The sequence below is a fragment of the Leuciscus leuciscus genome (genome assembly GCF_965113295.1).
Source record: "Leuciscus leuciscus genome assembly, chromosome: 3".
Taxonomy (NCBI): Eukaryota; Metazoa; Chordata; class Actinopteri; order Cypriniformes; family Leuciscidae; genus Leuciscus; species Leuciscus leuciscus.
Genome location: NC_138727.1, coordinates 48,607,147 through 48,622,061, shown reverse-complemented (window position 1 = coordinate 48,622,061; position 14,915 = coordinate 48,607,147). Strand labels below are relative to the sequence as shown.

General features: G+C 38.2%; 2 protein-coding genes across 5 annotated transcripts in view; one reads left to right on the top strand and one right to left on the bottom strand.

The window, feature by feature from the left end:
* LOC309494196 (rho-related GTP-binding protein RhoU) overlaps window positions 1-3,507 on the top strand; it is a 5,102-nt gene extending 1,595 nt beyond the window's left edge. For 2 of the 3 annotated variants that reach the window (XM_082163444.1, XM_082163446.1), the window contains one exon: window positions 1,440-3,507. In XM_082163444.1, the coding sequence (XP_082019570.1) occupies window positions 1,440-1,907 (468 nt within the window). In that variant the 3' untranslated portion in view covers window positions 1,908-3,507. The remainder of the gene's footprint in view (window positions 1-1,439) is intronic. The other variant, XM_082163445.1, reaches the window with a different exon arrangement.
* Window positions 3,508-9,928: 6,421 nt separating this feature from the next.
* ccsapa (centriole, cilia and spindle-associated protein a) lies at window positions 9,929-14,541 on the bottom strand. 2 transcript variants are annotated; one of them, XM_082163443.1, is made up of 4 exons: window positions 14,115-14,541; window positions 12,990-13,359; window positions 12,602-12,906; window positions 9,929-11,356 (listed from the first exon to the last, which is right to left on the bottom strand). In XM_082163443.1, the coding sequence occupies exons 2-4, from the start codon at window positions 13,351-13,353 to the stop codon at window positions 11,177-11,179; spliced, it is 849 nt and encodes a 282-aa protein (XP_082019569.1). In that variant the 5' UTR covers window positions 13,354-13,359; window positions 14,115-14,541; the 3' UTR covers window positions 9,929-11,176. The 2 variants fall into 2 exon arrangements, with proteins under 2 accessions (XP_082019569.1, XP_082019568.1); XM_082163442.1 differs by having other exon boundaries at window positions 12,990-13,383; window positions 14,115-14,532.
* Window positions 14,542-14,915: the final 374 nt, after the last annotated feature.

Sequence of the window (14,915 nt, the reverse complement as noted above, 5' to 3'; positions counted from 1 at the left end):
GTCAGTCTGTCTATCTATCTTGTCTGTCTGTCTGTCTGTCTATCTCTGTCTGTCTCATCCATCCATCCATCGTTTTATGATTCTATCCATCCATCCATCCATCCATCCATAATTTTATCTATCTATCTATCTATCTATCTATCTATCTATCTATCTATCTATCTATCTATCTATCATCCATCGTTTTATTATTCTATCCATCCATCCATCCATGATTTTATGATTCTATCTATCTATCTATCTATCTGTCTGTGTCAGTCTGTCTCATCCATCCATCTATCATTTTATGATTATATCTATCTATCTATCTATCTATCTATCTATCTATCTGTCTGTCTGTCTGTCTGTCTATCTGTGTCTGTCTGTCTCATCCATCCATCGTTTTATCTATCTATCTTATCTGTCTGTCTGTCTGTCTATCTATCTATCTTGTCTGTCTGTCTATCTGTCTGTCTATCTGTGTCTGTCTGTCTCATCCATCCATCGTTTTATATATCTATCTTATCTGTCTGTCTGTCTGTCTATCTATCTGTCTGTCTATCTATCTTGTCTGTCTGTCTATCTATCTATCTATCTATCTGTCTGTCTGTCTATCTGTGTCTGTCTGTCTCATCCATCCATCGTTTTATCGATCTATCTTATCTGTCTGTCTGTCTATCTATCTGTCTGTCTATCTATCTTGTCTGTCTGTCTGTCTATCTATCTGTCTGTCTGTCTGTCTATCTCTGTCTGTCTGTCTATCTGTCTATCTGTGTCTGTCTGTCTCATCCATCCATCGTTTTATGATTCTATCTATCATCCATCCATAATTTTATCTATCTATCTATCTATCTATCTATCTATCTATCTATCTATCTATCTATCGTTTTATCATTCTATCCATCCATCCATCCATCCATAATTTTATCTATCTATCTATCTATCTATCTATCTATCTATCTATCTATCTATCTATCTATCTATCTATCTATCAGCGGTTTGTCTTGATGGATGGTTTGTCTTTCTCTCTCTCTGTGCTTTGAATGGCAGAAATGGGGGGCAGCGGATCAGCATCTAAATGTAAGCAACAGGATGTGACCAATGAGCGCCACCTAGTGTTAGACTTAGATCCTTGGATTCTCTTAGGATTGAGTCCTGTAGATGTTTGTATGTCTGTCACATAGATCGACTCTGTGATGTGTTCACCACACAGTCCTAGAGCTTCCACATCTGGCTGATGAAATGTCACTGCTATAATTCATCGTTTGGCATATTTACTGGCATATCTTGTGTTATAAATAGGAAAGCACTTGCAACTTAGGTGGTTCTCTAGTTCGCCTGCCTGTTCAGCCTTGAAGGTTAATAGTAAACCAACTTGGCTTGCTGTCCTTGGAGGAGGCTCGAACCCGAAGCTCGGCTTTTTACTTAAGTACTCACACTCTTTTTCTCATGTTTACCAGGACGAGTTTGATCGGCTTCGTCCTCTCTGTTACCGTGATGCTGACGTGTTCCTGCTCTGCTACAGCGTGGTTATCCCGTCCTCCTTCAGGAGCGTGACGGACCGCTGGGCCCCCGAGGTTCATCGCATCTGTCCCGGCGTTCCCATCATCCTCGTGGGCACCCAGTGCGACCTGCAGGAGGACGTCCAGGTGCTGATCCGACTCGCAGGCGTCCTGGAGAAACCGGTGAGCAGAGACGAGGCCCGCCTGTGCGCCCGGAGCATCGGTGCCGGGATGTTTGCCGAGTGCTCTGCACTGACGCAGAAGAACCTCAAGGAAGTGTTCGACGGCGCCATCTTGGCCAGCATCCGCCGCGCGGAGGAGCCGAGGACGCTTACGCTGAGAGAAAAAACTCCAGATAAAATCAAACAGCTCTCAGAAACATGGTGGAGGAAGCTGAGCTGCGTCCAGAGCTTTGAGCTTCAGTGATGGGGAATCCAGCGCTGGGTTTGACTGAAGTCAGCTTAAAGTACATCCTTAAAGTCAAGATGAAACGCGACTCACAAACACATTTTACCGTGATGCATTTCTAAATTAAACAGGATATTCGCCGAGAAACAATGTAGGACGGGACGTGAATTTATTGTGAAAAGTGGCTGTCATGGAACGTAACATCATTTTGGAGGCGAACCAAATTATATATATTTTTTTTATAAACATTACAGTGACCAGGATTTTTTTCTTTGTAATAACGTGGAGTGAATCATGCACAAACTACCCAAAAAGTAAATAGTCAGTTTTGATTTCATGTTGACTTGAGGACATTTATTGGTCAAAATGATCATTTCTGTTGATGTAAAAATTTCCTACGGTAATGATGCAGAGTTCAGAGACATTAATAATGACATCAGAGAAATTAATAAATTATTGTATACATTATTGTAAAAGCCCTTGTGGTTGGAGTAAGAGAAGAGAAAAGGACTGGAAACCATTTGTAGACATGTGAAAATATATATTATTATTATTAGAGAATAGTAAAAATTAAAGGATATATACATATATATATATATATAGCAACACTTTACAATAAAGCTTCATCATTAGTTAACATTAGTTAATGCATTAACTAACATGAACTAACAATGAGCAATATATTTTTACAGCATTTACAAGGTTGTGTTCATGTAAGTTCATAAAACATTTTCATGTTATTTCACAGTACATAAGCTCATTTAATTTAACGCATCTTTTGATCTTAAAAATGTATTTGTAAATGTTGAGATCAAGATGAATAAATGCTGTAGAAGTGTTTTTAGCCTTGTTAACTAACGTTAACTAATGTTAACAAACAAACCCTTATTGTAAAGTGTTACCATATATATATATATATAGGCTATCTAGCGTCACCTGTAATGTGTTGTGTGTGTAGCTGTGAGTGAGCCAGTAGTGTTTGTGTGTTTTGGCCCAGTACCCTTCATTCACAGCAGTGGATTAGCTGAAGATCAGGACTGAAGGAGAGGGATTTGATGTCTGCGTTACACCTGCTGTACTCCTGTACAGTCTGATGTTTTGTTTACAACTTCATTTCTACTGTTTACTTCATTTTGTACGTAAGATAAGTGTAATATTAAACAGTGTTTTAAAAGATTTAGAAATGCATGTGTGTTGAAAGAGTTAACATGTTTTTGGCTCGTACATTTAAATTAGACTAGAAGTAGATTTGCGTCAACGAAAATGACCTTCGCCCGTTCAGACGGCCCTGTCAAATGTCTGTATAGCACTAAAGCTTTTAATCAGATCTGATTCTTTTGCATCATTGTGCTACGCTTTTCCCTCGGCAATCTGGGACTCTCACGGCGGACGTAATTGCCGCCGTCACAGAATAACAATTACCTGCACAATGACACTTACTGCAGGCTTCAGGCTCTGAGTGGATCTGACCACCGAAATCACACAAAACCCTCTTCACAGCAGCGTTTACAGCCTCTAATATCTGACTCACAGGTGTCGGCTGATGCTTGTGCAGGAAAATATGGAAATATATTTCATGTTTTAAGCCAAACAAGTTTAGTGATGTATAAACTCTTGAACTTCTTCATGGATTTTGAGTGGTGGGACCTGCATGCTATCGGAAATATCCTACCTTACACTTCTGAAGTCGTGATTAAGAGCTTGTCGTGTGCTTTGTTGTCGGAAAAAACAGGAATCATGGAGAATACCAGGATTATTGTTTCCTATTTATTGGGAAAATCGTATTAAAGCCAAAATAATATTAAGCGTTCCATTCATTCACAACTATTCGTGACCGGGTGCCCTCTGACTGTCTGACCCGGGCAGAGCGCTCCATATATATATACTTTTAGGTCCTGAGGGGGCAGAGTAAGTGCAATTCTCACTCAGTGAAATGGCCTGTGGAGTAGAGGGCACCTTGGGTACATAGCTGTGTCTTGGTTTCAGGACGACTTTGCAGTCGTTAAGGTGATGATACACAGGGCAACTTTTTGAGCAATGTTGCTGGGCAATGTTGCCGTCAACGGGCAACCAGATGAGACACAGGGCCCACGACCGATCCAAATTATCTAGATAGAAATGTATTGCCCATTTTCAATGGGAAAGTGCCCAAGCAACAATCACTCTGCAAGATTGCCCAGCAACATTTCTCAAAAAGTTGCCCTGTGTGTCATCACCTTTAGGCCCAAACTCAAGGCAAAGACAGGCTCACGGAGAGCACTTGCAAATCACCCGCTCGCTTGACCGATGCCAATGCTAGCAGAAGGGCGGTCTTAAGCGAAAGTGCTTGTAAATCGGCCCACTGTAGCGGCTCAAAGGGAGGACCTTTTGAGGGCCCTAAGGACCGTCGGCAGGCCCCACGTGGGAATGGTAAGGGACGAGGCGGGTTGAGCCTTCTAGCCTCTTTTAGAAAGCGAGCAACCAGACAGTTCCTGCCCAGACTGACCGGCCACAGGAGTTCGCAGGCTTCAACATATGAGGAAAAAGTCATTTTTCCCCATCGCGTCTAACAATGCAATATGAGTGAACCATATCGATAGGGAAGTATAAAATTATAGCAGTCACAACAGCAATCGTTCTCCCCTCCGCCATGTTTAAAATTTCCCTCCCAACTTGGGAACGTATCAAAATGATTTCAGCTGACCAGTGGTAAATTCGACTTGAGAGGGCGTTCATGTCCAATTTTTAACGAGGAAACTCGTATTTACCATAATGAAGACAGCATAAAGGCTCAATGAAAAATTATTAATGATGGTCCACTAATATGAATTTCAATGTCTATGGAAGTTGCATACATTTTACGTTCATGCATTTGGCCGATGGTTGTATTTAAGGCGACTTATATTGCATTCAATGAATTTCAGTTCATACATTGCCTGAAAATCAAACCCAGGATCTTGGCGTTGCTACATGTTTTATTTAGGCTATTTGAGCTACAGAAATCTATTTATTTAAAAGAATTATATAAAAAAAAAAGTTTAATATGAGGACATTTTATAACTTTTATGTTAGATGCGATTATTCATGATCAATCGATTTGACAGCACTAATATAAATTGACTCAAAGTGACTTTGCAGCGGCAGGCGGTCAGATCGGCTCCTGTGTCTCAGTTGATCCTGTAATGGGTCGAGACAGAAGCCACCTGTGGGAATTAGGCGGGCAGATGGAGACTGCTTTTCCCCTCACAGGATCTCTTGACCTCAACCTCCACCTGCTGCAGAATAACATCAGTACAACAGGCCTTGAGCTGCTGAAAATCAAGGGCAACGTTATCACATGTGAAAACTATAGTCTGTTTCTTATATTAATTTAATAGCTGGTGGTGATGTTGCATTTTTTGTTTTGTTTACAAAAGCCATAATTGAGAATAATATTTTATTCTTAATGCATTTAATACACTGTTATTTTCAGTATGCATTGAATCTAAGGCTTTAATTGTGTCTCTAAATGTGCTGGAGAAGTTTTGGTATTGTGCTCCTGAAGCAGAACCAGAGTATTAATGTATCTCCACCTGTAGAGGACGCTGTTGAGTTACATCCTGAAAATCAGGTAAATCCAAGAGGTTAAAGTCACCAACCAGAAGCATCTTCTGTGTGGCACTGCTGGGTTGACGGTAATGGTTTCACCGCTGTGTGGCCATGATACACACTTGAGGTCTCATGGAAATCAATACAATTTCAATATTAGTGTCTGTATCTGCATGATCTTTTCTCTTCACTTAATTTTACTCAGTGTCTTTGCTGTTTTTTAGTGGATGACCTCAATCCTCCTCAAGTTCACAGGTTGTTTTTAGCAGTATAACCACAGGGGGAGTTTATCACATTAACTATCAACACGATCCACTGATTCTTCACACACACACACACACACACACACACACACACACACACACACACACACACACACACACACACACACTTGAAAAATGCTTTCTTTAAAAGAAATGACACTTGCTTTGATATGTTATCTAATGCAGTGGCACTCACACATGGTTAGAGTGCACCTGTATTACTTAGTATAGTGTTTTTATTCAAATGAAAGTATGGGGGATTGATGTAGATCCTACATAAAGACATTGAAACATTAATTTTGTGCTTCATATGAAATCAAATTGAGTCAATATAAAGCTCCATTTCTTTGTTAAATAGTGTAAAACATGATGTGACACGTGACAGCAGTGAGTGATGTGTGCTGATGATGTGCTCAGGTGTTCGACAGGTGCAGAGGCACTAATACACACGGCTCCATTCAGACGGGACAGAGGTTCAGATCTGAGGACAGAGGTTCATCACATGTGGAATAATCCTACAGGACACAATGACTGACAGACAGTACAACAGCTGCTGCTCTCACCCTCACCTCGGGATTCAACACACTATCTTTGGCATTCAATTAAATTCAAATGGATTTATACCACTTTTCACAATAAAAAGTAGGCCTAATTCTAAAACAACTTTACAGTGATTGTCCAAAACAATTCAGTTCAGTTCATCCTAAAACCCCAAAATTATGAGAATTTTAAAGGCCCGTTCACAAGGAGTCAATAACTATGACGAAAGGTATCTAAAAATCGTTTTAAATTTCAAAGAATAGCAGTCCACACTACAACTTTATTATTAACGAGCCTTTCGCCGAGCCCCGCCCCCCTTAGTTACTGTTGCTACGTCCGACAAACAAATGGTCAAACACGACCAGCGCGACAGATTGCCATGACGGGAAGAGGTATACCCGTGCGTGTCAGTGACCTTTTTTGGAGCAATACCTCCGCGATATCCTCCAGATCGAGGCAAAAGGGGTTACAGTATGCCGTGGAGGGATATACTCAAAATATAAAAATACGCAATGAAGGAGACACGACTACTATCGAGGCTAATGCTTACCGGTCTCAAGCGAAATCTGAGAAACCCCGTGACAGTCGCAAAAAAAATCTCTAATACCCACGCAATCGACATAAACACACTTGCAGACGGTACCTTGGAAGTTTGTGATCAACCAGCATCCGTAGGCATCGTAGACCTCTTCTTCTGTCTTGAGTTTCTTTACTATATTACGTAAACGCTTATTATCATGTAGGCTATATAGCCTATTTAAGTCATTCAATTAATATAAAGGGGCGATTTGTCCACTAATTGCTTAAATGAATAACTATAGTCGACTAGAAAATGTTTTTTTTTGTCGGAGGCAGCCCTTATTCCACATAATTATTTACAAACGCCGTGGGCGCACCGCTTCACCATCTTGCTTGGAGAATGTTTGTCGGACCTGCTCACATAGTAACGGTTGCTATGATGTGTGATTGGACAATGGCCGTTTTGGGGGAGGGGCCGGCCAGAGGTCACAGAGAAACGATAAACAAACATTGACAGCCAATCAGAATCCATTCTGCTTTAAAGAGCGCGAGACTTTATCGTTCTTTGGTGTGGACGCTAATTTAGTAATATTGTTATGGTTATCTTTAGTTATCGTTATTGATATGAACTGGTCTTAAAATTTGTTTTTTTTTGTTTCGGTTGTTTCGATTTGTTCGGTTGTCTGATTCGTCAAACAGGTAAACTAAATATCATTAGCATTTAGTTGTAGTCCTTAAAAGCCTGACTCATTTTATTATCTATTAATAATCTATTATCTATTCATTATCTATTAACTTTTAGTTCAATACTGCTGTGTATCACTATGCTTTCAAAGAGTTAATAAATAAAGGAATTTTTTTAAACTTCGTTATTGTTATTTAGCCAAGTTAAATGTGCTGACTTTTAGATAAGTTGGCTAAAGATAGCCTACTACTCTGAATACATTGTGGATATGTCTATTTGACATTTGGAAGATGTATTTTTTTTAGACATTTCTTGTCGGATGTTAAATAGACATTTAGAAAATGTCTTTAAGATGTTTATGATTTAGAATGTATGCAAAACTGCTCTTTTAAAAGATGTTTATCAAATGTTTGTATACAACAGATGTGCTATCTTCATAATCTGCACTGTATAAAGTTCCTCGTCCAGTGGTCAACAGAAGCTGGGGTTGGTGAAGATCAGTGTGGACAGGTGTGATACGAAAACAGCTGCTCTTCTTCTGGTTAATGGTCTTCATCAGCGTCACCCAGGATCTGCTGTGTAACGGGAAGGAGATGAAGGAGGTGGGCAAGTGTAACACGAGTATCTAAAGTTTCAAACCATAGGTTAGAGCCACAGATGCAGGTTCAGATTGAAAAACCCCAACACATGTTTGTTTAGACACAGTATACCAGTAAAACACAACTCTTCTCTGGTGACGCACACTTTCTAGCACATCTCCCAGCACACACACACTCATTAGTTTTCTGTCCACCGCGCTTCACAGACATGCAGCTGTCAGTGAGATTAGACTTTTAGCAGGTGTCTATATATAGTGCCGGTTAAACAGATCACAATGGCACGTCAGCACTTCTGATCACGCTGTTTAACAGCCTAGAAAACAAAGACATTCATTACATCATGACATGACCCAGACCTGCGAGCTGTGTGCTGTCCGTCAGCAGGCCCAGACGAAACCTCAGCTGGTCTCTGAGGTGGCGACAGGATTTGGACTGTGCTGTGGATGCCTGACAGTTTATGGCATATGTGGAGGAACTCTTATTAGAAAACCAGTTGAAGTGTTGACATTAACCACACACACACACACACACACACACACACATAGTGAAACCTGTAGTTTGCTATTCTTCAGGGTTCGTACAAGGTGCTTAAAGTGCTTTAAATACTTGAATACATCATTCTTTTTTTTATTTAAGTCCTAGAAAACCCTTAAGAACAGCCATATTTATGAAAAAGTGCTTGAATTATTGAATTAATTTTATTGATAAAACAATCTTTTCACACAAAATCAACGCTGCAACCCGTCTGATATAGAGCCATTTTTTCATGGCTATGAGCTTGATATTGCTCATATATAAATATCCAAGTATATGATACATCTTTCCTTCTTCAGGTCAATCATATATTCATGAGAGCAAAAAACAGTTTGAATAAGGAAAGCGTTATCTTTGTCATAGTATCCTTTCAATGGTTAAAGTTTCCACAGTCATTGCTTGTGCTGCACTTTATTTGTACCATTTTGCTTTATTAGTTTATTTTTGTTTATATATTTACCTTTTTTAGAATTTGAAAGACAATAAATATATTGTTTGATAATTGAAATTTCTGATTATATTCCTTGAAAACCAAAAAGTAGTGCATGAAAAGTCCTTGAATTGCATTTTAGTGTCTGTACGAACCCTGATTCTTGACTGATCTTTTTTCTCTCTCATCATTTTGGCAATAGATGAACTGTTAAATGAGTGATCGTGAAATGAGTCCCTGTAGTCGTCCAATTTGACTCTCATATGCTGATGAAAGATTCAGGAATTTGACAGGTGATTTGAATCAAACGTAGTTTGATCACTATCTTCTCTGTTGTTTACAAGATTAAGGCAATTATCAAAGTTTGATAAAAAAACTAACATTTTTGCATGATTTGTTAAAGCTACACTGTGTAGGATTTTCTCCCTTCTAGCGGTGAAATTGTTTATGACTACCAACTGAATATTACTTTCTAGCCCCTCCCATTCCGAGGGCTTTTTAACTCCTACGGTGGCCGTATTATTTCAAATCTGCCAGCAGTCGTGAGTAATCTCCCCCTCGCATTCGTCACAGTGCCACTGAGTGTCAAACGCGAAAGACGAAGCTTGAATTTCCAGGTATGTCCCTCTTTGGCTAATGTATTTTCAAGATGGAGGCGCAACATTGCTTCCGCCATTCGAGTGACTCGCTCGTATGTATTCTAAATGGCAGATTCTACGCTTACGAGAATACTTGATTAGAATTACACATTAATGAGCTCATATCATTTTGAAAGAACAAAGTGTTTTTTGCTAAGAATCAACTTAAAAAAATTACACAGTGTAGCTTTAAATTGAATTAATCCCATGCCAGATTTTGACTCGTATTGTGATTTATGAACAGAATATCAGAGGGACATGATGTTACTCAAACATAGTTTATTCACTGCAATGCATTATTAGGAGTATTTCTGTTCTGCAAATGAAAATATGTTCTCAAATACAAATACAGTGGTCAAAATGTAAACATTGCTGAAGAAAATCCACAAGTTAGCATATTTTATATACTTCATTCAAGAACGTCATTGTGATTAGCCTTAAACAGAATGAGTTTTCTTTTATGAAATCACAAGCAAGTAAGTAACTGAATAAATAAATAAGTCCAGATAACAGGCAACCAGTTATTAAGATTAACAGCAGAGCAAACTTCTCCCGACAAACATGAAGTTTCAAGTAAAGCGTCACGGCTCATTCAAAGTGTCTACGACATGTCCAGTGTTGATGCATTTTATTATCACATAGAAGCAAAATATATACATGTGAGCAAATATGTTTCATATCAAATCTGTGCTCAGAAAAATAATAATAATAATTTGCGCAGTTGAAATTATCACATTCACAAGAATCAAAAGATGGCATTCAACTAGCCCTCAATTATTTTTCCATCTAAAAATATGAAATATGTGACATCTTTGTGCAAAGAGTGGATTGAAAGGATGGTTGTTGGTGATTGGTGAGGAAAACACACTTCTCGTGACTTGCAAAAGTACAGAGTTGCACAGCACTAACACGGCCTCTCAAACACCAAATCACTGAGACCATGTGATCAAATCAAACAAACCAAACATCAGCCAAACACATTCAAAACAACTACATTTTACAGCTGACGTGTTTCTGACAGGCAGGCTGGAGCGTCTAGAATCACATTCAATAACAATCATCTGAGTCATAAGCAGATATTGAATGTTTGGTCCACTCAAATCAACTCTGATCATTAAATCCCTGCAGCTCATGTTTAAAGTCAGGATAGAAGATCTGAAACCTTTTTATAACGACATCAAACACTGAATTGGGAATAAAATGACAATCAAACAGTGAATAGAAACAAGCTATTGAAAATATTAAAAACAATATCAAATGTGTTTTAGTAGTTAAATGTTTGGTCCTGGTATGCATTCATGAGAAAGTGATTGTAGCCAGCATCAAAAATATGAACTATTTTTATATTTAATGAATAATCTCTGTATTTTTTTGTTTTTGTTCTCATATGGAATATATAAAGGAATGCATGTAACCTCTTCCTCAGTTCTCCTTCAAACTCGTAACGGTCCTGTAGTGCTGGTTTGGGTTTCCTGCCGCCTCGTGTCTAATCCACTGATCCTGGATCAGCCTCTACCTCAGTCGAGCAGAGAAGCAGCGCATGTACTCCGTCATCCAGCGCTCGTCCGCCACGCTCAGGGCTGATCTCCGTGCCTTCTCCAGGTCAGCTGACCTCGCCCTCCGGTGCTCTGATGCTCGCACACCTTTTTTAGACTCTCTTCGTGTCTGGACGCCCACGTCGGCCTGATGAATCTGGAAATTAAATCAGATGTATTCTGATTCCTGGCACTCTGACTCAACTCATTTGCAGTTTTCTACAGTGATGAAAAACAACTTTGTTAACCTACTGAACCTGTGTATACCAGAGAAGGTAGCTTCAGGAGATCACTGCTCCAGGCTGAATAATTCAGCTCTTCCTCACGCAGTGTCAGGTCTCACTCGCTGCTTCATTCCACTGATTAGGACACGACTAAGTTTAGCCACTTCAAAATTTCCCTCTTTGCATGTATAATTTATTCCAATCTGTTAAAAACACACTCGTGTTCAGTTCTGCTAATGGCTACCCATACAGCAAAAAAAGAAAAACAAAAAAGTTGGCCAAAAATATATGCTGTGAACAAAATATATATTTTAAATATATTGGGCAATATAAATATATTTAGATAAATTATATATGGCCAAAAATATCAGAAATGTAAAATATAAACAAATATAAATATATTTTAAACACCAATGTTAGCAATATATATATATATATATATAGGTAACCCTAACCCTGGATAAAATATATGTTGTAGCTAAGTAGCAGTCTAGCTTTTAAAATATATATGTGGAGCAGTATAAATATATTTAGATACATAAGAAATTATATAATTGTACATATGGCCACATATTATGAGAAAATATCTAAAAAAACATCTGAAATATAAATATAATAGAAAATATATAGAAAATGTAAAAAGAATTATTAGAAATATATATATATATATATATATATATATATATATATATATATATATATATATATATATATATATATATATATATATATATGACAAAATAAATATATACATTTTCTTTTGCTAATGGCTACCCATACCGAAAAATAAATAAATGAAGCCAAAATATTTTATTGTTATAAATTGCATGGACAAAATATTTTATTTTAATATATATGTATATATGTTAACAATTGTACATATAAAAACATATGTCATATATATATATATATATTATTATTATTATTTTTTATTACAGATGTTTTTATTTCTATATATATTTATTTGAAAAAATTGGCATTTTTTATATTTACACACACACACACACACACATATATATATATATATATACTGTCCATACATAAAAAATAAAATAAAAAAGTCATGTGGGTAAAGAAGATTCTCATGGCAAATTTCTACATCTGAGATAATGATCTGTACATGGTTCTCATCAAGATTTCATTGACTGTAATATCAGATATGACACAGAAAGCCTCACCTCTCCAGCAGACACAGACGCTCTGATATTCGGTATTCTTCTGTCCCTGGTCTCAATGTGCCTTTCTGCCCAGTCACAACGGGTAAAAGACCGTCTGTTGTCGCGGTTGGACGTCCGGTCCTTGGTGTTGCCCGGGGGTTGGCTCTTGGCCCTGGGTGGTTTTCTTGATATGGACAGGTGTGATTCATCACTATCCAGCTCCTTATTAGGGTAGCATGGCTCTGAACGGGGCGCCCGGTATCTCTGACGCCGTTTTGGATAAGAAGCTGATGGCCCGTTAGTGGTCACACCTTTGAGACCATTTTCTGTGATAAAAGCAAAATGATCATTTGATATGTTTGTTTAAAGGAAAAGTTCACAAGCATGATCACACAAGACATCAACCTACCCAAGGGAGTCGAGCTTTCCACGGTTTCACTGGTATCCGTGTGAACTTCTCCATTCACCTGCGGCTTCCAGGACTTCTGAACCGCCGCAGTCTCATTCTTGGACTCTGACGAGGATATGTAGTGTTTGCCGTTTGAGAGGTTCACCCCTTGCAGTTTGGGACTGGACGTCCCGCTCGAGTCGGACCCGCTGTCCCATCCGTTCTCGAATAACGGTCTGTGCGTCTGCTCCATCACTCTTCGCGTCAGTCTGTACTTCACAGAGTCTTCGTAACTTTTCGAGAATGTCTCCCACTTGGGATCTCTGAACTTTTTCATGTACTCTGTCCGGATCTTCATGGACATGATGTTGTTATTGGTAGACATTTCGGCCTGTTGATATAGTCAGTCAGTCACCTATGGAATGAACATTATAATGTAAATGGGAAGTGGTATAGTCTTGCCAATGCATGTTCGCATACTTCACGTCACCATCTGTTTTTCGTAGTAAACAGTGCAAACTGCAATATATTTTAGTTTGTTTTAGTGCCCTGGTTACATGTACTTACATGTACTTAATAACAGTAAATTATACATTGCATTAATATACCTGAACCAAACCCTAATTCCAACACTAACCCTATAGTAAGTGCGTTGTTAATTAATATTAATCAGTTCTTAAATATAGAATTACACTGTAACAATTACACCTTAAAATCAAATGTAACCGTGTATTTTGTTATTCTAGCTCTTTGGCAGAGAAGGTTACAGCCCAGTGCCCACATTATTTATTTATATTCTTTACATAATACATAAGCCGATGTCACATCCGATCTTTCTAAAAGGGACATTTCTTACGTTCTTGTGACGTTTATAATACACGTTCATCGTACGATTTTAATCAATCATGGTCAAGCATGCATAATCATAATCTATAAAAATACAATGCATTAAAGAATAATGTTTGTTTTTTTTTTTTGTTTTTTTAAGAAATTTGTCAAACTATTGAAAATATCAATCTCTAATTAATGACTTAAACCCGTCTGGTTTGGCTGGCAGCTCGCGCGATGTTTACAGGTCTGTCTTCACCTGCGCCTGAGTATGTATGTAAACATTGACTCGGATCAATGTAAGCGCTTTAAACTCACCCTCTCCTTTCTTTTCCGTTCCTTAGGCTTTAAAGTTGGATAAAGACGTCCATTTTTGTTCTAACATCCTTGCGAATTGCAAATACGTCTGTCCATCATTGTTGAGCGCCTGCTGCGTACTAGAAAAACAACCCTCACTGATATTACAGCTTTGGAGATCTACAGTGCGCATGCGCACACCATCACACTCAGACTGCTTGAGGACCTGATGCGAAAGTACGCACGCACAATCCAATCAAACCTTTAATTGATCCTAATTTGATTATAATCACCTACTCTGTTCCAGTGGGTGGAGGAAGTTTATTACTATATGTCGACTTAGTTTGCCCTTCGACATTTTCGCGATATTTTTGTTGTATATTGGAGAATATCAATTGTAAGGTACAGAATACTACATTCCTCTCATTACTAGCGACGACAGTTTCTCAGCGCATGCGCACCTCTGTCAGGAAAATATTTCACCTCATTACACAATAAATAAAATAATTTAAAGGTTTAAAAAAATCAGTTTAGGATGTACAGTGAATATTCTCATACTGATTTGATCTCTATGCTGTTGGTTAAAATTTAACATGAATGACAAACGGATGGGATCAGGGTAGTACTTTGTCTTCAAAACATTTTTTTTTCTTTACAGCTAACAGTAGTAGTACCATATAAAGGACATTTTCAGTAATATAATCAGTATTAAATCAGTACTATTCATTTTAGGTTTATAAGTAATCAACCTAATCAGGTATTATGATGTACACTAAAAGCTAATAAAGATTACGATTCCTTTACAGAGTATAAACTAAAAGA

What these genes read in the sequence shown, in the direction of transcription:
- ccsapa (XM_082163443.1), bottom strand. Translation starts at nt 13,353, where the DNA reads ATGTCTACCAATAACAACATCATGTCCATGAAGATCCGGACAGAGTAC. An exon ending in GGAAAGCTCGACTCCCTTGG is followed by an intron (nt 12,907 to 12,989) that starts GTAGGTTGATGT and finishes CTTTTATCACAG; the next exon opens with AAAATGGTCTCAAAGGTGTG. An exon ending in CGTCTGTGTCTGCTGGAGAG is followed by an intron (nt 11,357 to 12,601) that starts GTGAGGCTTTCT and finishes TTTAATTTCCAG; the next exon opens with ATTCATCAGGCCGACGTGGG.